The 25918-nt window shown below is 36.2% G+C and overlaps 1 protein-coding gene across 8 annotated transcripts; it reads left to right on the top strand.

The window, feature by feature from the left end:
• The first annotated feature begins 10231 nt into the window (after positions 1-10231).
• Positions 10232-17507, top strand: LOC146261681 (uncharacterized). 8 transcript variants are annotated; one of them, XM_084668391.1, is made up of 9 exons: positions 10248-10474; positions 10615-10663; positions 11444-11511; positions 12009-12048; positions 12427-12542; positions 14902-15920; positions 16216-16371; positions 16460-16549; positions 16750-17507. In XM_084668391.1, exons 6-9 carry the CDS (start codon positions 14919-14921, stop codon positions 17059-17061), a joined length of 1560 nt encoding a protein of 519 aa, XP_084524517.1. In that variant the 5' UTR covers positions 10248-10474; positions 10615-10663; positions 11444-11511; positions 12009-12048; positions 12427-12542; positions 14902-14918; the 3' UTR covers positions 17062-17507. The 8 variants fall into 8 exon arrangements, with proteins under 8 accessions (XP_084524519.1, XP_084524517.1, XP_084524516.1 ...); XM_084668390.1 differs by having other exon boundaries at positions 12415-12542; XM_084668389.1 differs by having other exon boundaries at positions 10615-10733.
• The last annotated feature ends 8411 nt before the right edge of the window (positions 17508-25918 follow it).

The following is a 25918-nucleotide window of genomic DNA, read 5'->3' as shown; positions in this document are numbered from 1 at the left end:
ACATCAAGTAAACCAATCAGGCAGAAGTTACATGCCAAACTTTGTAAATGCATTGAAAACGCTATTCAGGAGCTGAAAAGCACTTTAGAGCAATACAAGTATGAGAGTCTCAAAAACGGAATCTAATGGCTAAGTATCTTCACAAGACACCTTTTCCATGTATAAACTGCCACAGAAGCATGTTATCACACCTAAAACATCAAGAAAACCATTCAGGCAGAGGTTATATGCCAAACTTTGTTAATGCAATGAAAACGCTATTCAGGAGCTGAAAAGCACTTTAGAGCAAAACAAATATGAGAGTCTCAAAAAGTTAATCTAATGGCTAAACATCTTCACAAAACACATTTTCCATGTATGAACTGCCTCAGAAGCATGTTATAACACTTAAAACATCAAGTAAACCATTCAGGCCGAAGTTACATGCCAAACTTTGTTAATGCAATGAAAACGCCTATTCAGGAGCTGAAAAGCACTTTAGAGCAATACAAATATGAGAGTCTCAAAAACGGAATCTAATGGCTAAACATCTTCACAAAACACTTTTTCCATGTATAAACTGCCACAGAAGCATGTTATAACACTTAAAACATCAAGAAAACCATTCAGGCAGAAGTTACATGCCATCCTTTGTAAATGCATTGAAAACGCTATTCAGGAGCTGAAAAGCACTTTAGAGCAATGAAAATGTGAGAGTCTCAAAAAGTTAATCTAATGGCTAAACATCTTCACAAAACACCTTTTCCATGTATAAACTGCCACAGAAGCATGTTATAACACTTAAAACATCAAGTAAACCTTTCAGGCAGAAGTTATATGCCAAACTTTGTTAATGCAATGAAAACGCTATTCAGGAGCTGAAATGCACTTTAGAGCAATGAAAATGTGAGAGTCTCAAAAAGTTAATCTAATGGCTAAACATCTTCACAAAACACATTTTCCATGTATGAACTGCCACAGAAGCATGTTATAACACTTAAAACATCAAGTAAACCATTCAGGCCGAAGTTACATGCCAAACTTTGTTAATGCAATGAAAACGCCTATTCAGGAGCTGAAAAGCACTTTAGAGCAATACAAGTATGAGAGTCTCAAAAACGGAATCTAATGGCTAAACATCTTCAAAAGAAACCTTTTCCATGTATAAACTGCCACAGAAGCATGTTATCACACCTAAAACATCAAGAAAACCATTCAGGCAGAGGTTACATGCCAAACTTTGTAAATGCATTGAAAACGCTATTCAGGAGCTGAAAAGCACTTTAGAGCAATGAAAATGTGAGAGTCTCAAAAAGTTAATCTAATGGCTAAACATCTTCACAAAACACCTTTTCCATGTATAAACTGCCACAGAAGCATGTTATCACACCTACAACACCAAGAAAACCATTCAGGCAGAAGTTACATGCCAAACTTTGTAAATGCATTGAAAACGCTATTCAGGAGCTGAAAAGCACTTTAGAGCAATAAAAATATGAGAGTCTCAAAAACGGAATTTAATGGCTAAACATCTTCACAAAACACCTTTTCCATGTATAAACTGCCACAGAAGCATGTTATAACACTTAAAACATCAAGTAAACCTTTCAGGCAGAAGTTATATGCCAAACTTTGTTAATGCAATTAAAACGCTATTCAGGAGCTGAAAAGCACTTTAGAGCAATGAAAATATGAGAGTCTCAAAAAGTTAATCTAATGGCTAAACATCTTCACAAAACACCTTTTCCATGTAGAAACTGCCACAGAAGCATGTTATAAAACTTAAAACATCAAGTAAACCATTCAGGCCGAAGTTACATGCCAAACTTTGTTAATGCAATGAAAACGCCTATTCAGGAGCTGAAAAGCACTTTAGAGCAATACAAGTATGAGAGTCTCAAAAACGGAATCTAATGGCTAAACATCTTCAAAAGACACCTTTTCCATGTATAAACTGCCACAGAAGCATGTTATCACACCTAAAACATCAAGAAAACCATTCAGGCAGAGGTTACATGCCAAACTTTGTAAATGCATTGAAAACGCTATTCAGGAGCTGAAAAGCACTTTAGAGCAATGAAAATGTGAGAGTCTCAAAAAGTTAATCTAATGGCTAAACATCTTCACAAAACACCTTTTCCATGTATAAACTGCCACAGAAGCATGTTATCACACCTACAACACCAAGAAAACCATTCAGGCAGAAGTTACATGCCAAACTTTGTAAATGCATTGAAAACGCTATTCAGGAGCTGAAAAGCACTTTAGAGCAATAAAAATATGAGAGTCTCAAAAACGGAATTTAATGGCTAAACATCTTCACAAAACACCTTTTCCATGTATAAACTGCCACAGAAGCATGTTATAACACTTAAAACATCAAGTAAACCTTTCAGGCAGAAGTTATATGCCAAACTTTGTTAATGCAATGAAAACGCTATTCAGGAGCTGAAAAGCACTTTAGAGCAATGAAAATATGAGAGTCTCAAAAAGTTAATCTAATGGCTAAACATTTTCACAAAACACCTTTTCCATGTAGAAACTGCCACAGAAGCATGTTATAAAACTTAAAACATCAAGTAAACCATTCAGGCAGAAGTTACATGCCAAACTTTGTAAATGCATTGAAAACGCTATTCAGGAGCTGAAAAGCACTTTAGAGCAATACAAATATGAGAGTCTCAAAAACGGAATCTAATGGCTAAACATCTTCACAAGACACCTTTTCCATGTATAAACTGCCACAGAAGCATGTTATCACACCTAAAACACCAAGAAAACCATTCAGGCAGAAGTTACATGCCAAACTTTGTAAATGCATTGAAAACGCTATTCAGGAGCTGAAAAGCACTTTAGAGCAATAAAAATATGAGAGTCTCAAAAACAGACTTTAATGGCTAAACATCTTCACAAAACACCTTTTCCATGTATAAACTGCCACAGAAGCATGTTATAACACTTTAAACATCAAGAAAACCATTCAGGCAGAAGTTACAATCCAAACTTTGTAAATGCATTGTAAACGCTATTCAGGAGCTGAAAAGCACTTTAGAGCAATGAAAATGTGAGAGTCTCAAAAAGTTAATCTAATGGCTAAACATCTTCACAAAACACATTTTCCATGTATGAACTGCCACAGAAGCATGTTATAACACTTAAAACATCAAGTAAACCATTCAGGCCGAAGTTACATGCCAAACTTTGTTAATGCAATGAAAACGCCTATTCAGGAGCTGAAAAGCACTTTAGAGCAATACAAATATGAGAGTCTCAAAAACGGAATCTAATGGCTAAACATCTTCACAAAACACTTTTTCCATGTATAAACTGCCACAGAAGCATGTTATAACACTTAAAACATCAAGAAAACCATTCAGGCAGAAGTTACATGCCAAACTTTGTAAATGCATTGAAAACGCTATTCAGGAGCTGAAAAGCACTTTAGAGCAATAAAAATATGAGAGTCTCAAAAAGTGAATTTAATGGCTAAACATCTTCACAAAACACCTTTTCCATGTATAAACTGCCACAGAAGCATGTTATAACACTTAAAACATCAAGTAAACCTTTCAGGCAGAAGTTATATGCCAAACTTTGTTAATGCAATGAAAACGCTATTCAGGAGCTGAAAAGCACTTTAGAGCAATACAAGTATGAGAGTCTCAAAAACGGAATTTAATGGCTAAACATCTTCACAAAACACTTTTTCCATGTATAAACTGCCACAGAAGCATGTTATAACACTTAAAACACCAAGAAAACCATTCAGGCAGAGGTTACATGCCAAACTTTGTAAATGCATTGAAAACGCTATTCAGGAGCTGAAAAGCACTTTAGAGCAATACAAATATGAGAGTCTCAAAAACGGAATCTAATGGCTAAACATCTTCACAAGACACCTTTTCCATGTATAAACTGCCACAGAAGCATGTTATCACACCTAAAACACCAAGAAAACCATTCAGGCAGAAGTTACATGCCAAACTTTGTAAATGCATTGAAAACGCTATTCAGGAGCTGAAAAGCACTTTAGAACAATAAAAATATGAGAGTCTCAAAAAGGGAATTTAATGGCTAAACATCTTCACAAAACACCTTTTCCATGTATAAACTGCCACAGAAGCATGTTATAACACTTAAAACATCAAGTAAACCATTCAGGCAGAAGTTACATGCCAAACTTTGTAAATGCATTGAAAACGCTATTCAGGAGCTGAAAAGCACTTTAGAGCAATACAAGTATGAGAGTCTCAAAAACGGAATCTAATGGCTAAGTATCTTCACAAGACACCTTTTCCATGTATAAACTGCCACAGAAGCATGTTATCACACCTAAAACATCAAGAAAACCATTCAGGCAGAGGTTATATGCCAAACTTTGTTAATGCAATGAAAACGCTATTCAGGAGCTGAAAAGCACTTTAGAGCAAAACAAATATGAGAGTCTCAAAAAGTTAATCTAATGGCTAAACATCTTCACAAAACACATTTTCCATGTATGAACTGCCACAGAAGCATGTTATAACACTTAAAACATCAAGTAAACTATTCAGGCCGAAGTTACATGCCAAACTTTGTTAATGCAATGAAAACGCCTATTCAGGAGCTGAAAAGCACTTTAGAGCAATACAAATATGAGAGTCGCAAAAACGGAATCTAATGGCTAAACATCTTCACAAAACACTTTTTCCATGTATAAACTGCCACAGAAGCATGTTATAACACTTAAAACATCAAGTAAACCATTCAGGCCGAAGTTATATGCCAAACTTTGTTAATGCAATGAAAACGCTATTCAGGAGCTGAAAAGCACTTTAGAGCAATGAAAATATGAGAGTCTCAAAAAGTTAATCTAATGGCTAAACATCTTCACAAAACACCTTTTCCATGTAGAAACTGCCACAGAAGCATGTTATAACACTTAAAACATCAAGTAAACCATTCAGGCAGAAGTTACATGCCAAACTTTGTAAATGCATTGAAAACGCTATTCAGGAGCTGAAAAGCACTTTAGAACAATAAAAATATGAGAGTCTCAAAAAGGGAATTTAATGGCTAAACATCTTCACAAAACACCTTTTCCATGTATAAACTGCCACAGAAGCATGTTATCACACCTAAAACACCAAGAAAACCATTCAGGCAGAAGTTACATGCCAAACTTTGTAAATGCATTGAAAACGCTATTCAGGAGCTGAAAAGCACTTTAGAACAATAAAAATATGAGAGTCTCAAAAAGGGAATTTAATGGCTAAACATCTTCACAAAACACCTTTTCCATGTATAAACTGCCACAGAAGCATGTTATAACACTTAAAACATCAAGTAAACCATTCAGGCAGAAGTTACATGCCAAACTTTGTAAATGCATTGAAAACGCTATTCAGGAGCTGAAAAGCACTTTAGAGCAATACAAGTATGAGAGTCTCAAAAACGGAATCTAATGGCTAAGTATCTTCACAAGACACCTTTTCCATGTATAAACTGCCACAGAAGCATGTTATCACACCTAAAACATCAAGAAAACCATTCAGGCAGAGGTTATATGCCAAACTTTGTTAATGCAATGAAAACGCTATTCAGGAGCTGAAAAGCACTTTAGAGCAAAACAAATATGAGAGTCTCAAAAAGTTAATCTAATGGCTAAACATCTTCACAAAACACATTTTCCATGTATGAACTGCCACAGAAGCATGTTATAACACTTAAAACATCAAGTAAACTATTCAGGCCGAAGTTACATGCCAAACTTTGTTAATGCAATGAAAACGCCTATTCAGGAGCTGAAAAGCACTTTAGAGCAATACAAATATGAGAGTCGCAAAAACGGAATCTAATGGCTAAACATCTTCACAAAACACTTTTTCCATGTATAAACTGCCACAGAAGCATGTTATAACACTTAAAACATCAAGTAAACCATTCAGGCCGAAGTTATATGCCAAACTTTGTTAATGCAATGAAAACGCTATTCAGGAGCTGAAAAGCACTTTAGAGCAATGAAAATATGAGAGTCTCAAAAAGTTAATCTAATGGCTAAACATCTTCACAAAACACCTTTTCCATGTAGAAACTGCCACAGAAGCATGTTATAACACTTAAAACATCAAGTAAACCATTCAGGCAGAAGTTACATGCCAAACTTTGTAAATGCATTGAAAACGCTATTCAGGAGCTGAAAAGCACTTTAGAGCAAAACAAATATGAGAGTCTCAAAAACGGAATCTAATGGCTTAACATCTTCACAAAACACCTTTTCCATGTATAAACTGCCACAGAAGCATGTTATAACACTTTAAACATCAAGAAAACCATTCAGGCAGAAGTTACAATCCAAACTTTGTAAATGCATTGTAAACGCTATTCAGGAGCTGAAAAGCACTTTAGAGCAATGAAAATGTGAGAGTCTCAAAAAGTTAATCTAATGGCTAAACATCTTCACAAAACACATTTTCCATGTATGAACTGCCACAGAAGCATGTTATAACACTTAAAACATCAAGTAAACCATTCAGGCCGAAGTTACATGCCAAACTTTGTTAATGCAATGAAAACGCCTATTCAGGAGCTGAAAAGCACTTTAGAGCAATACAAATATGAGAGTTTAAAAAACGGAATCTAATGGCTAAACATCTTCACAAAACACTTTTTCCATGTATAAACTGCCACAGAAGCATGTTATAACACTTAAAACATCAAGAAAACCATTCAGGCAGAAGTTACATGCCAAACTTTGTAAATGCATTGAAAACGCTATTCAGGAGCTGAAAAGCACTTTAGAGCAATAAAAATATGAGAGTCTCAAAAAGTGAATTTAATGGCTAAACATCTTCACAAAACACCTTTTCCATGTATAAACTGCCACAGAAGCATGTTATAACACTTAAAACATCAAGTAAACCATTCAGGCCGAAGTTACATGCCAAACTTTGTTAATGCAATGAAAACGCCTATTCAGGAGCTGAAAAGCACTTTAGAGCAATACAAATATGAGAGTCTCAAAAACGGAATCTAATGGCTAAACATCTTCACAAAACACTTTTTCCATGTATAAACTGCCACAGAAGCATGTTATAACACTTAAAACATCAAGAAAACCATTCAGGCAGAAGTTACATGCCAAACTTTGTAAATGCATTGAAAACGCTATTCAGGAGCTGAAAAGCACTTTAGAGCAATACAAATATGAGAGTCTCAAAAAGTGAATTTAATGGCTAAACATCTTCACAAAACACCTTTTCCATGTATAAACTGCCACAGAAGCATGTTATAACACTTAAAACATCAAGTAAACCTTTCAGGCAGAAGTTATATGCCAAACTTTGTTAATGCAATGAAAACGCTATTCAGGAGCTGAAAAGCACTTTAGAGCAATGAAAATATGAGAGTCTCAAAAAGTTAATCTAATGGCTAAACATCTTCACAAAACACCTTTTCCGTGTAGAAACTGCCACAGAAGCATGTTATAAAACTTAAAACATCAAGTAAACCATTCAGGCAGAAGTTACATGCCAAACTTTGTTAATGCAATGAAAACGCCTATTCAGGAGCTGAAAAGCACTTTAGAGCAATACAAATATGAGAGTCTCAAAAACGGAATCTAATGGCTAAACATCTTCACAAAACACTTTTTCCATGTATAAACTGCCACAGAAGCATGTTATAACACTTAAAACATCAAGAAAACCATTCAGGCAGAAGTTACATGCCAAACTTTGTAAATGCATTGAAAACGCTATTCAGGAGCTGAAAAGCACTTTAGAACAATAAAAATATGAGAGTCTCAAAAAGGGAATTTAATGGCTAAACATCTTCACAAAACACCTTTTCCATGTATAAACTGCCACAGAAGCATGTTATAACACTTAAAACATCAAGTAAACCATTCAGGCAGAAGTTACATGCCAAACTTTGTAAATGCATTGAAAACGCTATTCAGGAGCTGAAAAGCACTTTAGAGCAATACAAGTATGAGAGTCTCAAAAACGGAATCTAATGGCTAAGTATCTTCACAAGACACCTTTTCCATGTATAAACTGCCACAGAAGCATGTTATCACACCTAAAACATCAAGAAAACCATTCAGGCAGAGGTTATATGCCAAACTTTGTTAATGCAATGAAAACGCTATTCAGGAGCTGAAAAGCACTTTAGAGCAAAACAAATATGAGAGTCTCAAAAAGTTAATCTAATGGCTAAACATCTTCACAAAACACATTTTCCATGTATGAACTGCCACAGAAGCATGTTATAACACTTAAAACATCAAGTAAACTATTCAGGCCGAAGTTACATGCCAAACTTTGTTAATGCAATGAAAACGCCTATTCAGGAGCTGAAAAGCACTTTAGAGCAATACAAATATGAGAGTCTCAAAAACGGAATCTAATGGCTAAACATCTTCACAAAACACTTTTTCCATGTATAAACTGCCACAGAAGCATGTTATAACACTTAAAACATCAAGAAAACCATTCAGGCAGAAGTTACATGCCAAACTTTGTAAATGCATTGAAAACGCTATTCAGGAGCTGAAAAGCACTTTAGAGCAATACAAATATGAGAGTCTCAAAAAGTGAATTTAATGGCTAAACATCTTCACAAAACACCTTTTCCATGTATAAACTGCCACAGAAGCATGTTATAACACTTAAAACATCAAGTAAACCTTTCAGGCAGAAGTTATATGCCAAACTTTGTTAACGCAATGAAAACGCTATTCAGGAGCTGAAATGCACTTTAGAGCAATGAAAATGTGAGAGTCTCAAAAAGTTAATCTAATGGCTAAACATCTTCACAAAACACCTTTTCCATGTATAAACTGCCACAGAAGCATGTTATCACACCTACAACACCAAGAAAACCATTCAGGCAGAAGTTACATGCCAAACTTTGTAAATGCATTGAAAACGCTATTCAGGAGCTGAAAAGCACTTTAGAGCAATAAAAATATGAGAGTCTCAAAAACGGAATTTAATGGCTAAACATCTTCACAAAACACCTTTTCCATGTATAAACTGCCACAGAAGCATGTTATAACACTTAAAACATCAAGTAAACCTTTCAGGCAGAAGTTATATGCCAAACTTTGTTAATGCAATGAAAACGCTATTCAGGAGCTGAAAAGCACTTTAGAGCAATGAAAATATGAGAGTCTCAAAAAGTTAATCTAATGGCTAAACATCTTCACAAAACACCTTTTCCATGTAGAAACTGCCACAGAAGCATGTTATAAAACTTAAAACATCAAGTAAACCATTCAGGCAGAAGTTACATGCCAAACTTTGTAAATGCATTGAAAACGCTATTCAGGAGCTGAAAAGCACTTTAGAGCAATACAAATATGAGAGTCTCAAAAACGGAATCTAATGGCTAAACATCTTCACAAGACACCTTTTCCATGTATAAACTGCCACAGAAGCATGTTATCACACCTAAAACACCAAGAAAACCATTCAGGCAGAAGTTACATGCCAAACTTTGTAAATGCATTGAAAACGCTATTCAGGAGCTGAAAAGCACTTTAGAGCAATAAAAATATGAGAGTCTCAAAAACAGAATTTAATGGCTAAACATCTTCACAAAACACCTTTTCCATGTATAAACTGCCACAGAAGCATGTTATAACACTTAAAACATCAAGTAAACCTTTCAGGCAGAAGTTATATGCCAAACTTTGTTAATGCAATGAAAACGCTATTCAGGAGCTGAAAAGCACTTTAGAGCAATGAAAATATGAGAGTCTCAAAAAGTTAATCTAATGGCTAAACATCTTCACAAAACACCTTTTCCATGTAGAAACTGCCACAGAAGCATGTTATAACACTTAAAACATCAAGTAAACCATTCAGGCAGAAGTTACATGCCAAACTTTGTAAATGCATTGAAAACGCTATTCAGGAGCTGAAAAGCACTTTAGAGCAAAACAAATATGAGAGTCTCAAAAACGGAATCTAATGGCTTAACATCTTCACAAAACACCTTTTCCATGTATAAACTGCCACAGAAGCATGTTATAACACTTTAAACATCAAGAAAACCATTCAGGCAGAAGTTACAATCCAAACTTTGTAAATGCATTGTAAACGCTATTCAGGAGCTGAAAAGCACTTTAGAGCAATGAAAATGTGAGAGTCTCAAAAAGTTAATCTAATGGCTAAACACACTGAAAAAATGGAAGATCGAGGGTTGTTCAATGTACACATATGCATTTCATATGTACTACATAATTTATTTGTATTTCTTTCAGAAACATAATATATTCTTTTAAAGTCATTCAATATTGAGGAATTTAAAATCTACACGTTTCAGTCATTTGAAAAAGAAACAACAAAGTTATGTTTAATAAGCCAGAAATGGAAAATCCCGCCATAGGGGGCGGGCTTGAGAACAGGAAATCAGTTGCTCGAGAACAGAAATACTTGCACGCGCTGCCGCTTTCTCTCTCAGTTGGAAGAATTTTCAATGGACGTTGGCTGCTATCCACACATCGAAGGTAATTAAAACTTATGAAATACGAGCCAGAAGATAATACACGCAATGTTTAAAAAAGTTTAGTTTTGTATTTGTTTGTAATATCGAGTAAAAGTCAGTCAGTCAATGCTAACGTTTTCTGTCATTCACTGGTTATGCTAGCCCAAGGACAGAACATCGCTTTCTTGCACGAGGACAGAAAAACGAATAGGCAAGTACGCCATTTTCTCCCTCGGTAGGAAGGATTTCAGTCGACTCTTACTGCTATCCACACATCGGAGGTAATTGAAATTGATCAAATACGAGCCTGAGTTGGAGTGATTATAGTACACGCAAGGTTTTAAAGCGTTTAGTTTTTTATTTGCTTGCAATATCGAGTAAAAGCCAGTCAGTCAATGCTAACGTTTTCTGTCATCTAGCTACAGTACCTACTGGTTAAGCTAGAAAATTAGCTAGCTAGCTCTAATTGTGGCGTTACAGATGTAAGCTACTATATTCCTTAAGTATCTTTGTATTGGCTTTTATGACTATTAACTTAATGTGTGTACGGCAGCTGGTTTGTATTTGAAAGTTCATGACAGGTAGAGCTAGGTCTACACTTGTCTAATTGGCGCTTGAAACGAACTACTAAACATCAAGTGTGGGGGAGGGGTACAGTTAACTCCACTGACGTTGGCTTTGTTGAAACGTGGCTGAGGCAACAAAATGTGGGGAAACCAACTCAACGATATCAAAGTTTAAATATTTTAAATTCAGCAATGCAAAACTCTAGCGATGTCGCTAGATTATACAAGTCAGATGTGGAGGCCTCCTTTCATATTTAATAATTTCTAACAGTACCGCTATCAATATACGAATATTGCCAAGTTTGAGCTAATTGTCAAGTACAGCTCTTTTATAGTTGTTAGTTCTTCTGTCTTGAGTTGATACACACCCACAGAGACCCGACCTGACTTTGTTATCCCCCCACATATTTATTTTCACTTTGTAGGTATCCTGCAGCCAAGGCCAGCATTTGACTTATGCATTGAGTGCTGTATCAAAGGCTCTGTAGTAGTGGTGAGTATTATTCACTTGCTTTTGTTGGTGTACTGGATGTGTTAAAACAAGAGTTAATTACTTTCTCTGCATGATGATGATGATGATGATGATGATGATGATGATGATGATATTTCAAAAATATTGCGAGCAAAGATAATTGCAGTAATTCCTACTTTAAGGTTCTAATGTTCATTTTTTGTTGAAACTATTTGAGGCGTTTCTAATATTTAGCCTCTGTATAACACACAATAATTTATTTATAATAATGTATTACATCTAAAATGGCAGTTTTTTTTCATGATGTTTTAACAATTACTGAACAATACAACTTTCATGATGGTAGAATTTATTAGTTGCTGGGTTAGACTGAAAAGGTCCTACACTGACAAGCTTCTGCATTTTAAATTATAGTAAAGATTTGCTCTATTTCTGTTAGTTGTGTGTGTGTGTGTGTGTGTGTGTGTGTGTGTGTGTGTGTGAGCTGACCTTCCATTTGTTTATCTCTCTTTCTCCAGTGAATGTGGCAGTGTAAAGTGTGCTCGGTAGCTGTTTCAAGTAGGTCTGAACTACTTAACCATTACAAACTCAAACACCCACATTTTGGATGCACCCAGCGCTATCCATGTACATATACTAAATGTCCCTGTACATTTAAGACATGGAATGCTTTAATCATACATCAAAGTAGAGTACATTCCACACAAGATGATCAGACACAAAAAGAGCTGTCTATATTCAGCTGTCACTTATGTGCATGCAAAAGTTTAGCTAATGAAAGGGAGTTTTTCGCTCATATCAATACACATCTGAAGAGAAATGAAAATGTCTGTTGCATGTTTGTTGGCTGTAGTTTTCAAACCAATATTTATGGAACCTTTAAGTCTCATAAGAGTCGCCGACACACACCTCACACTTTAGCAGATTTTTTACCAGGTATTGTGAGAACAACTGCAGTAGCATCTCCACCTTTAGACGATACGATTCCTGATAGCCAGGAAGAGGAGTGTGTGGAAGAGGAAGTTCCTGATTCATCACAACATCAACACAAGGTACTTCCAAGTGCCATTGAGCAGCGGCTTGCAGCTACCTTACTAAAGTTGGAATATTTAGTCCACGTGCCAGCTATAGCAATTGATGAATTTTTACAAGAACTTTACTTCTTGATAAACTCAGCATCAGTCACACTATCTAGAGGTGTTGTGACTGATATCCTTAAGCATCACAACCTACAAGTTGATGACTCTATAGTAACGGAAATCACCACAGCAGTGAGCTCATCTAACCCCGTTTCAAAATCAATTGAAAAAGGCGGCCCTCTCAGTACTTCATATCAACGTAAACAATATTATAAGAAAACATTCTGTGTTGTGGAACCAGTTGCCTACATACTTGATCAAAAAAAGAAACACACGTTTCAGTATATTCCACTGTTGAAATCCTTGCAGCAAGTTTTAAATAGTAAGACCATTCTTGATAAGGTTATTGAAAATCATAGAGGACAGCAGGACATACAACTTGACCCATCTCTTGAATTCAGGTCCCCTGAAGATGGTTTGCATTATAAGGAAAACGGCTTCCTAAATACAGAGGAGTCACGGATATCATTGCGTCTGTATGTGGATGATTTTGAGACCTGCAATCCCCTAGGCACCTCTCGGAAAAAACACAAGCTTTGTGGTGTTTATTGGGTACTAGGTAACCTGCCACCAGGCTCCAACTCATCTTTATCATCCATTTATCTTGCAGTACTTTGTAAAAGTGTTGATGTCAAAACATATGGTTATGACACAGTCTTGGAACCCCTTCTTCAAGATCTTAAAATTCTTGAGGACCATGGTGTGTATGTGCCTTTATTAGGTACATCTCTTAAAGGTACAGTACTGAGTATTGTAGCTGACAACTTGGGAGCGCATGGTATTGCAGGCTTCATAGAAAGTTTTTCTGGTGACTACATCTGTCGCTTTTGCACAGGCAAGAGTTGTGATATCAGGAGTCACTGTGTTGCCTCTGGCTCTTTCAGCCTTAGAACTAGAGAGGACCATGCAGATCATGTAAAATCATCTTCTGATAATGGTAAACATTGCTTTGGAGTTAAGAGAGAGTGCTTTTTTACCAAAACTCTTTCTCATTTTCATGTTGTCTCTGGTTTTCCGCCTGATGTTGCACATGATATATTTGAGGGTATTGTGCCTGTTGAGCTGGCCTACTGCTTGGCGTCAATGATATCAAAGAAGTTATTTACATTAGATGAACTGAATAAAGCTATACTGACTTTCCCCTACAAATGGTCAGACAAAACAAACAAGCCACATATTGTACCTCAGAGCTTCTTGGGTCGGAAAACTATTGGTGGTAACGCTCATGAAAACTGGAGCTTACTGAGGTTGCTACCATTTGTGATAGGACCTCTTGTCCCAGAAAATGACCCAGCATGGCTTGTGTTGATGGATTTAAAAGATATTGTGCAGTTAGTTGTTGCTCCTGTGCATACAGATGAAACCATCTCATACCTCGAAAGCAAAATCGTTGAGCACAGACAGAGGTATCAAGAGCTGTTCCCTGGTGTCAGAGTTCTACCCAAACACCACTATCTTGAACACTACCCGCAGTTGATAAGGTGTTTTGGCCCTCTAGTTACAGTTTGGACGATGCGATTTGAAGCCAAACACAGTTTCTTTAAGAACATTGTTAAACACACAAGTTGCTTTAAGAATGTACCACTGACTCTGGCTTCAAAACATCAAATGATGATTGCGTTCCACATTCACTCGCCGTCTTATGGTACAGTTAGCCTAGATGTATCTAATGTCTCAACAGTTCCACTTGATGTACTGAAGGAGGAAGTAGCTGAGGCCATAAAGCTAAAATGCCCCAGCACACCTGAAGTGCATCTTGCTAAGAATGCATCAAGTAATGGCATAGCCTACAGCAGTGGTATGATAGTTGCCCATGGATCAGCAGGTGGTTTACCAGAGTTTGTTGAAATCCTTCAGATGTGTGTGATAAATGACAGCTTGTTCCTCATTGTGAAAGTGTTGTGTGGCTGGTATACTGAACACTACAGAGCCTTTGAGCTAAGCCCGTCACCAACTAGAGAAGTCAAACTTGTGGCACTCGGTGAACTCACTGACCCCTATCCACTGGCCTGTTACACAGTTGGATCAACCCGTATGGTGACCTTAAAAAGGCATATCATCATAAAAGGTTGGTTAACCACCAAATAGGGTGATTAAGATAAGGGCTGAACAATTCATCACAAGATGTATTTCAGCCCTAAGTAATTACTGTTTTGTACACACAGGTTTGGTAATGTGGAGGGTATCATCACATCTATTTTCTGTCCACACTATGGCTGAACGATAAGTATTAATTTTGTATTTCTCATTGTCACTTTTCTTCTCTTCACAGACTGAGACGTAGAAAAGATGAATGCCCCAGCATTTCTCAAAGTCATCCTAGGTGACAACAGCAGCCAAAGGATGACTTTCCAACATGGACTTCCTGTATCTGTTAATGAACTTGTTAGTGAGGTACAAAGACAGTGTGGACTCGACTTTAACTACAGACTTCAGTTTATGGATGCACTATTTGGAAATGAGTTTATGAACCTCACGTCAATGGATGAAGTACAGGATAGAGGGACAATCCGAGTAATACCATATGCCTCAACTCCTAATACCACTTCCACCTCAGCTGCCCATCAGTCGCTTGATGATTCCTCATCCCTGTCCAGTGGATGTGTTGACACAGACATACTCTCCTCACCGGGGTCAGAGTCACCGAGCTCTCGGTCATCTTGGCCAAGCATCTTTCTTGTTCCTCAGTTTAGTTATGATGCAGAGTTGAAACTGGAGCAGGGCAATGCAGCTTACAGGGAAAAGGGTACAATGCTTTTTCCAGATCCGAAACTGAAGTCGAACATTCTTGAGGGCCTAGTGCAAGAAATTGTTAGGTACAAACTTTATGTCACTGACAAAGACTTCAACACAGTTGGAGAGGCCCTAATCTCAAAGCACCCATGCCTGACTGAGAAAGGGTCCCTTTCTGGATATGCAGGATGGAAATGCAGCTTGAAGAACAAACTTGCAATCTATCGCACTCACTTGAGAAAGCTTGGGTGTACTGAGGTGACAATAAACTCTCTCAAGTCCAAACCAGAGGGCAAATCGAGCCCTGCTTTCGGCATTAAAAAACCAAGAAGGTCTGAAGTGAACTACTGCCCTCCGTATCCTATCGGAGAATCTGAGAAGAGTCTTGAGAGTGTGAGAGTGGAGCTTGTTTCAGATGTGAAGAAGAACAACAACAGGGAGGTGATAAGGGTGAAGATGCAGAAGACGTTTGCTCATAGAAGAAACGAAGTGGTTAGCGGCACACCAATGATACAAGACTTTCAGACAAGATGGCCAGGACTTTTTGAAGTAAGCGAGGTATGTGATTTATGGATATACTCACAGACATGATGAATAGGGGTTGGGGGGATCAATTCGCAATTCATATCGATTGACAAATTTCCCAACTCAATTTTTTATATAGAATAAAATCCCAATACATCAAAACATTGAAATGTATTGTTTTTCTTGCAGGAAGTTTGTGATATTTATAGGGAGTTTTGCAGTTTAGTGAACTCGTCATAAATTTCCTACCCCTAATAATGAAGAAACAAGAGTTAAAGCTGTCTATAATTGATAATCTAAGTTCCATTTTCAACATTCTAATTTTCAGATAAATGCAGAGTTCAAGCGCATCACCACAATGCCCCTGCAGTCTAGATTTCTCTCGCAATTAGACATGCATACTGAGAAGCTGATCAAACTGTTTAAAAACAGAGGAGGCCAAATAAGCAGATGCCTTGAGTGCATCATGGCACCCATGGTTGAAGTAAGTTCACTCTCTTGGGGGGTAACATTTGATTGAAAGAAAAAACAGGGCTCTAGTAAAACAACTTGTGTTTTTCTGCCTTGAATAGGATGATGTTGATTTGGGACGAGAATGTGTCATGAAGGCACTCTGCGTGTACCTCAATGAAGACCCAGAAAATCTTGTAAGAGAGTATGTGGTGAGTATTATTGCTTAAATGTATAGTATGTCGATGTTATCTTTCATATTTTGTAGAAGTTCTAAAAATGTTACTTATTTGTCAAATTATATAGTAGTGATTTTTGCATAGAAATTAGCATTTTTGTTTTATTTTTACTTCACTGTACACACATGGCATGTAGTGTAATCTCAGTTTGTTTCATTCTGTGTATTTTACAGGCAGCAGATGAGTCCCTCATCCAAGAATCCCTTGAGGAGACCACTATAGGAATATACGTCTTCAAACGAAGGGATGCCAGTGATAAACCAGAAGACATTGGAATCGTCCTCGAGGGCCAGGTTGTGTTGCAGGAGATGGACAATGTTGCTTTAGCTGCTGCCATGTTGTTCGGCCTTATCTACGCGTTGAACCTGAACTACCCTCGTGAACTCAAATACACCTTCGAGGTGCTTCAAAAGGTGGTCATGGAGCTTGACGGTAACACACTCTCCAAGAAGGCCCAAGTCCTTAAAAATAGACTTCATCAGTGAACCGTTGACTCTGACTGCGGTGAATCCTTTTCCCTCTTTTTGTAAGTAATGTTCAGTATTGGTTCAGAAAAATGGCTATCCAGCTTGATTGCTTGTAAGACTACATTTTTCATCTACCTCTTCCAGTTGTTTGACTTTTGGGGTGGGTGGGAGGATTTTTGTTTTTTTGTTATTTTATGGAACTGAAATGCAATGTCCCCCCTATTGTTTGGGGGTGATTTTTCTTTACTGTGAACGCTGACCATTGGAAACGAACCATTACTATTGTTTGTGTACTTGCACACATTTTGGATCATTTACATGTCTACATATACATACATTTTACATACATACATACATACACACATACATTTACTACCTCAAAGGTGTTGTGTACTGCAGTGTGTATCACCATACCATTACAGCTTGTAGACATTTAGTGTTTCAATAAATTTGACTTAATTTTTCCACTGAGTTGTCAACGTGATTTACTGTACATATAGATGACCCAGGTGGTACACGGCAAAATGTATTTGAGTAGCCATTAATGTTTATCATGCACCGTCTTGAATTAATAAATTAAGATATGTTGGTCTATACCCACATGTGCTTTTTCAAATGTTAGTAAATGGGGGGGGGGGGGGGGGTTAAATTACAAATCAGGAAGTAATTTTAACATTATACCAATTCTCAAGTGTCCAATTTACCTGGGAAAGTTAGGTCAACCTCACATAAAAAAGTTATGTTGGTAAACTGATAATTGAATATCCTAAACATTAAAGAAAAGCATTCATTTGACATAAAAATCATGTTAGTCTAGCAAATGAGAATTTAATATGCTGAAAATAAAATAAATACTTCAATTAATATAAAAAAGTCATGTTGGTTTAACAAATAATAGTTTAATGTGCAGAACATGAATATAGTATATTGTGTTAACATAACTTTAATATGTGCAACCGATGTCCATATTATTTTTATGTAAATCCAACAGACTTTTTTTTTCAGTGCATCTTCACAAAACACATTTTCCATGTATGAACTGCCACAGAAGCATGTTATAACACTTAAAACATCAAGTAAACCATTCAGGCCGAAGTTACATGCCAAACTTTGTTAATGCAATGAAAACGCCTATTCAGGAGCTGAAAAGCACTTTAGAGCAATACAAATATGAGAGTTTAAAAAACGGAATCTAATGGCTAAACATCTTCACAAAACACTTTTTCCATGTATAAACTGCCACAGAAGCATGTTATAACACTTAAAACATCAAGAAAACCATTCAGGCAGAAGTTACATGCCAAACTTTGTAAATGCATTGAAAACGCTATTCAGGAGCTGAAAAGCACTTTAGAGCAATAAAAATATGAGAGTCTCAAAAAGTGAATTTAATGGCTAAACATCTTCACAAAACACCTTTTCCATGTATAAACTGCCACAGAAGCATGTTATAACACTTAAAACATCAAGTAAACCTTTCAGGCAGAAGTTATATGCCAAACTTTGTTAATGCAATGAAAACGCTATTCAGGAGCTGAAAAGCACTTTAGAGCAATGAAAATATGAGAGTCTCAAAAAGTTAATCTAATGGCTAAACATCTTCACAAAACACCTTTTCCATGTAGAAACTGCCACAGAAGCATGTTATAAAACTTAAAACATCAAGTAAACCATTCAGGCAGAAGTTACATGCCAAACTTTGTTAATGCAATGAAAACGCCTATTCAGGAGCTGAAAAGCACTTTAGAGCAATACAAATATGAGAGTCTCAAAAACGGAATCTAATGGCTAAACATCTTCACAAAACACTTTTTCCATGTATAAACTGCCACAGAAGCATGTTATAACACTTAAAACACCAAGAAAACCATTCAGGCAGAAGTTACATGCCAAACTTTGTAAATGCATTGAAAACGCTATTCAGGAGCTGAAAAGCACTTTAGAGCAATACAAATATGAGAGTCTCAAAAACGGAATCTAATGGCTAAACATCTTCACAAGACACCTTTTCCATGTATAAACTGCCACAGAAGCATGTTATCACACCTAAAACACCAAGAAAACCATTCAGGCAGAAGTTACATGCCAAACTTTGTAAATGCATTGAAAACGCTATTCAGGAGCTGAAAAGCACTTTAGAACAATAAAAATATGAGAGTCTCAAAAAGGGAATTTAATGGCTAAACATCTTCACAAAACACCTTTTCCATGTATAAACTGCCACAGAAGCATGTTATCACACCTAAAACACCAAGAAAACCATTCAGGCAGAAGTTACATGCCAAACTTTGTAAATGCATTGAAAACGCTATTCAGGAGCTGAAAAGCACTTTAGAGCAATAAAAATATGAGAGTCTCAAAAACGGAATCTAATGGCTAAGTATCTTCACAAGACACCTTTTCCATGTATAAACTGCCACAGAAGCATGTTATAACACTTAAAACATCAAGTAAACCATTCAGGCAGAAGTTACATGCCAAACTTTGTAAATGCATTGAAAACGCTATTCAGGAGCTGAAAAGCACTTTAGAGCAATACAAGTATGAGAGTCTCAAAAACGGAATCTAATGGCTAAGTATCTTCACAAGACACCTTTTCCATGTATAAACTGCCACAGAAGCATGTTATCACACCTAAAACATCAAGAAAACCATTCAGGCAGAGGTTATATGCCAAACTTTGTTAATGCAATGAAAACGCTATTCAGGAGCTGAAAAGCAATTTAGAGCAAAACAAATATGAGAGTCTCAAAAAGTTAATCTAATGGCTAAACATCTTCACAAAACACATTTTCCATGTATGAACTGCCACAGAAGCATGTTATAACACTTAAAACATCAAGTAAACTATTCAGGCCGAAGTTACATGCCAAACTTTGTTAATGCAATGAAAACGCCTATTCAGGAGCTGAAAAGCACTTTAGAGCAATACAAATATGAGAGTCTCAAAAACGGAATCTAATGGCTAAACATCTTCACAAAACACTTTTTCCATGTATAAACTGCCACAGAAGCATGTTATAACACTTAAAACATCAAGAAAACCATTCAGGCAGAAGTTACATGCCAAACTTTGTTAACGCAATGAAAACGCTATTCAGGAGCTGAAATGCACTTTAGAGCAATGAAAATGTGAGAGTCTCAAAAAGTTAATCTAATGGCTAAACATCTTCACAAAACACATTTTCCATGTATGAACTGCCACAGAAGTATGTTATAACACTTAAAACATCAAGTAAACCATTCAGGCCGAAGTTACATGCCAAACTTTGTTAATGCAATGAAAACGCCTATTCAGGAGCTGAAAAGCACTTTAGAGCAATACAAATATGAGAGTCTCAAAAACGGAATCTAATGGCTAAACATCTTCAAAAAACACTTTTTCCATGTATAAACTGCCACAGAAGCATGTTATAACACTTAAAACATCAAGAAAACCATTCAGGCAGAAGTTACATGCCAAACTTTGTAAATGCATTGAAAACGCTATTCAGGAGCTGAAAAGCACTTTAGAGCAATAAAAATATGAGAGTCTCAAAAAGTGAATTTAATGGCTAAACATCTTCACAAAACACCTTTTCCATGTATAAACTGCCACAGAAGCATGTTATAACACTTAAAACATCAAGTAAACCTTTCAGGCAGAAGTTATATGCCAAACTTTGTTAATGCAATGAAAACGCTATTCAGGAGCTGAAAAGCACTTTAGAGCAATGAAAATATGAGAGTCTCAAAAAGTTAATCTAATGGCTAAACATCTTCACAAAACACCTTTTCCATGTAGAAACTGCCACAGAAGCATGTTATAAAACTTAAAACATCAAGTAAACCATTCAGGCAGAAGTTACATGCCAAACTTTGTTAATGCAATGAAAACGCCTATTCAGGAGCTGAAAAGCACTTTAGAGCAATACAAATATGAGAGTCTCAAAAAGTTAATCTAATGGCTAAACATCTTCACAAAACACCTTTTCCATGTAGAAACTGCCACAGAAGCATGTTATAACACTTAAAACACCAAGAAAACCATTCAGGCAGAAGTTACATGCCAAACTTTGTAAATGCATTGAAAACGCTATTCAGGAGCTGAAAAGCACTTTAGAGCAATACAAATATGAGAGTCTCAAAAACGGAATCTAATGGCTAAACATCTTCAAAAGACACCTTTTCCATGTATAAACTGCCACAGAAGCATGTTATAACACTTAAAACATCAAGAAAACCATTCAGGCAGAAGTTACATGCCAAACTTTGTAAATGCATTGAAAACGCTATTCAGGAGCTGAAAAGCACTTTAGAGCAATGAAAATGTGAGAGTCTCAAAAAGTTAATCTAATGGCTAAACATCTTCACAAAACACATTTTCCATGTATGAACTGCCACAGAAGCATGTTATAACACTTAAAACATCAAGTAAACCATTCAGGCCGAAGTTACATGCCAAACTTTGTTAATGCAATGAAAACGCCTATTCAGGAGCTGAAAAGCACTTTAGAGCAATACAAATATGAGAGTTTAAAAAACGGAATCTAATGGCTAAACATCTTCACAAAACACTTTTTCCATGTATAAACTGCCACAGAAGCATGTTATAACACTTAAAACATCAAGAAAACCATTCAGGCAGAAGTTACATGCCAAACTTTGTAAATGCATTGAAAACGCTATTCAGGAGCTGAAAAGCACTTTAGAGCAATAAAAATATGAGAGTCTCAAAAAGTGAATTTAATGGCTAAACATCTTCACAAAACACCTTTTCCATGTATAAACTGCCACAGAAGCATGTTATAACACTTAAAACATCAAGTAAACCTTTCAGGCAGAAGTTATATGCCAAACTTTGTTAATGCAATGAAAACGCTATTCAGGAGCTGAAAAGCACTTTAGAGCAATGAAAATATGAGAGTCTCAAAAAGTTAATCTAATGGCTAAACATCTTCACAAAACACCTTTTCCATGTAGAAACTGCCACAGAAGCATGTTATAAAACTTAAAACATCAAGTAAACCATTCAGGCAGAAGTTACATGCCAAACTTTGTTAATGCAATGAAAACGCCTATTCAGGAGCTGAAAAGCACTTTAGAGCAATACAAATATGAGAGTCTCAAAAACGGAATCTAATGGCTAAACATCTTCACAAAACACTTTTTCCATGTATAAACTGCCACAGAAGCATGTTATAACACTTAAAACACCAAGAAAACCATTCAGGCAGAAGTTACATGCCAAACTTTGTAAATGCATTGAAAACGCTATTCAGGAGCTGAAAAGCACTTTAGAGCAATACAAATATGAGAGTCTCAAAAACGGAATCTAATGGCTAAACATCTTCACAAGACACCTTTTCCATGTATAAACTGCCACAGAAGCATGTTATCACACCTAAAACACCAAGAAAACCATTCAGGCAGAAGTTACATGCCAAACTTTGTAAATGCATTGAAAACGCTATTCAGGAGCTGAAAAGCACTTTAGAACAATAAAAATATGAGAGTCTCAAAAAGGGAATTTAATGGCTAAACATCTTCACAAAACACCTTTTCCATGTATAAACTGCCACAGAAGCATGTTATCACACCTAAAACACCAAGAAAACCATTCAGGCAGAAGTTACATGCCAAACTTTGTAAATGCATTGAAAACGCTATTCAGGAGCTGAAAAGCACTTTAGAGCAATACAAGTATGAGAGTCTCAAAAACGGAATCTAATGGCTAAGTATCTTCACAAGACACCTTTTCCATGTATAAACTGCCACAGAAGCATGTTATCACACCTAAAACATCAAGAAAACCATTCAGGCAGAGGTTATATGCCAAACTTTGTTAATGCAATGAAAACGCTATTCAGGAGCTGAAAAGCACTTTAGAGCAAAACAAATATGAGAGTCTCAAAAAGTTAATCTAATGGCTAAACATCTTCACAAAACACATTTTCCATGTATGAACTGCCACAGAAGCATGTTATAACACTTAAAACATCAAGTAAACTATTCAGGCCGAAGTTACATGCCAAACTTTGTTAATGCAATGAAAACGCCTATTCAGGAGCTGAAAAGCACTTTAGAGCAATACAAATATGAGAGTCTCAAAAACGGAATCTAATGGCTAAACATCTTCACAAAACACTTTTTCCATGTATAAACTGCCACAGAAGCATGTTATAACACTTAAAACATCAAGAAAACCATTCAGGCAGAAGTTACATGCCAAACTTTGTTAACGCAATGAAAACGCTATTCAGGAGCTGAAATGCACTTTAGAGCAATGAAAATGTGAGAGTCTCAAAAAGTTAATCTAATGGCTAAACATCTTCACAAAACACATTTTCCATGTATGAACTGCCACAGAAGTATGTTATAACACTTAAAACATCAAGTAAACCATTCAGGCCGAAGTCACATGCCAAACTTTGTTAATGCAATGAAAACGCCTATTCAGGAGCTGAAAAGCACTTTAGAGCAATACAAATATGAGAGTCTCAAAAACGGAATCTAATGGCTAAACATCTTCAAAAAACACTTTTTCCATGTATAAACTGCCACAGAAGCATGTTATAACACTTAAAACATCAAGAAAACCATTCAGGCAGAAGTTACATGCCAAACTTTGTAAATGCATTGAAAACGCTATTCAGGAGCTGAAAAGCACTTTAGAGCAATAAAAATATGAGAGTCTCAAAAAGTGAATTTAATGGCTAAACATCTTCACAAAACACCTTTTCCATGTATAAACTGCCACAGAAGCATGTTATAACACTTAAAACATCAAGTAAACCTTTCAGGCAGAAGTTATATGCCAAACTTTGTTAATGCAATGAAAACGCTATTCAGGAGCTGAAAAGCACTTTAGAGCAATGAAAATATGAGAGTCTCAAAAAGTTAATCTAATGGCTAAACATCTTCACAAAACACCTTTTCCATGTAGAAACTGCCACAGAAGCATGTTATAAAACTTAAAACATCAAGTAAACCATTCAGGCAGAAGTTACATGCCAAACTTTGTTAATGCAATGAAAACGCCTATTCAGGAGCTGAAAAGCACTTTAGAGCAATACAAATATGAGAGTCTCAAAAAGTTAATCTAATGGCTAAACATCTTCACAAAACACCTTTTCCATGTAGAAACTGCCACAGAAGCATGTTATAACACTTAAAACACCAAGAAAACCATTCAGGCAGAAGTTACATGCCAAACTTTGTAAATGCATTGAAAACGCTATTCAGGAGCTGAAAAGCACTTTAGAGCAATACAAATATGAGAGTCTCAAAAACGGAATCTAATGGCTAAACATCTTCACAAGACACCTTTTCCATGTATAAACTGCCACAGAAGCATGTTATAACACTTAAAACATCAAGAAAACCATTCAGGCAGAAGTTACATGCCAAACTTTGTAAATGCATTGAAAACGCTATTCAGGAGCTGAAAAGCACTTTAGAGCAATGAAAATGTGAGAGTCCCAAAAAGTTAATCTAATGGCTAAACATCTTCACAAAACACATTTTCCATGTATGAACTGCCACAGAAGCATGTTATAACACTTAAAACATCAAGTAAACCTTTCAGGCAGAAGTTATATGCCAAACTTTGTTAATGCAATGAAAACGCTATTCAGGAGCTGAAAAGCACTTTAGAGCAATGAAAATATGAGAGTCTCAAAAAGTTAATCTAATGGCTAAACATCTTCACAAAACACATTTTCCATGTATGAACTGCCACAGAAGCATGTTATAACACTTAAAACATCAAGTAAACCATTCAGGCCGAAGTTACATGCCAAACTTTGTTAATGCAATGAAAACGCCTATTCAGGAGCTGAAAAGCACTTTAGAGCAATACAAATATGAGAGTTTAAAAAACGGAATCTAATGGCTAAACATCTTCACAAAACACTTTTTCCATGTATAAACTGCCACAGAAGCATGTTATAACACTTAAAACATCAAGAAAACCATTCAGGCAGAAGTTACATGCCAAACTTTGTAAATGCATTGAAAACGCTATTCAGGAGCTGAAAAGCACTTTAGAGCAATAAAAATATGAGAGTCTCAAAAAGTGAATTTAATGGCTAAACATCTTCACAAAACACCTTTTCCATGTATAACTGCCACAGAAGCATGTTATAACACTTAAAACATCAAGTAAACCTTTCAGGCAGAAGTTATATGCCAAACTTTGTTAATGCAATGAAAACGCTATTCAGGAGCTGAAAAGCACTTTAGAGCAATGAAAATATGAGAGTCTCAAAAAGTTAATCTAATGGCTAAACATCTTCACAAAACACCTTTTCCATGTAGAAACTGCCACAGAAGCATGTTATAAAACTTAAAACATCAAGTAAACCATTCAGGCAGAAGTTACATGCCAAACTTTGTTAATGCAATGAAAACGCCTATTCAGGAGCTGAAAAGCACTTTAGAGCAATACAAATATGAGAGTCTCAAAAACGGAATCTAATGGCTAAACATCTTCACAAAACACTTTTTCCATGTATAAACTGCCACAGAAGCATGTTATAACACTTAAAACACCAAGAAAACCATTCAGGCAGAAGTTACATGCCAAACTTTGTAAATGCATTGAAAACGCTATTCAGGAGCTGAAAAGCACTTTAGAGCAATACAAATATGAGAGTCTCAAAAACGGAATCTAATGGCTAAACATCTTCACAAGACACCTTTTCCATGTATAAACTGCCACAGAAGCATGTTATCACACCTAAAACACCAAGAAAACCATTCAGGCAGAAGTTACATGCCAAACTTTGTAAATGCATTGAAAACGCTATTCAGGAGCTGAAAAGCACTTTAGAACAATAAAAATATGAGAGTCTCAAAAAGGGAATTTAATGGCTAAACATCTTCACAAAACACC

This window comes from Hypomesus nipponensis, chromosome 12 (assembly GCF_054491055.1).
Source record: "Hypomesus nipponensis isolate SF chromosome 12, ASM5449105v1, whole genome shotgun sequence".
NCBI lineage: Eukaryota > Metazoa > Chordata > Actinopteri > Osmeriformes > Osmeridae > Hypomesus > Hypomesus nipponensis.
The sequence above is the reverse complement of the archived record's forward strand: the minus strand, read 5'-3'. Positions and strand labels throughout refer to the sequence as shown.

What these genes read in the sequence shown, in the direction of transcription:
- LOC146261681 (XM_084668391.1), top strand. Translation starts at nt 14,919, where the DNA reads ATGAATGCCCCAGCATTTCTCAAAGTCATCCTAGGTGACAACAGCAGC. An exon ending in TCATGGCACCCATGGTTGAA is followed by an intron (nt 16,372 to 16,459) that starts GTAAGTTCACTC and finishes TGCCTTGAATAG; the next exon opens with GATGATGTTGATTTGGGACG. An exon ending in ATCTTGTAAGAGAGTATGTG is followed by an intron (nt 16,550 to 16,749) that starts GTGAGTATTATT and finishes TGTATTTTACAG; the next exon opens with GCAGCAGATGAGTCCCTCAT.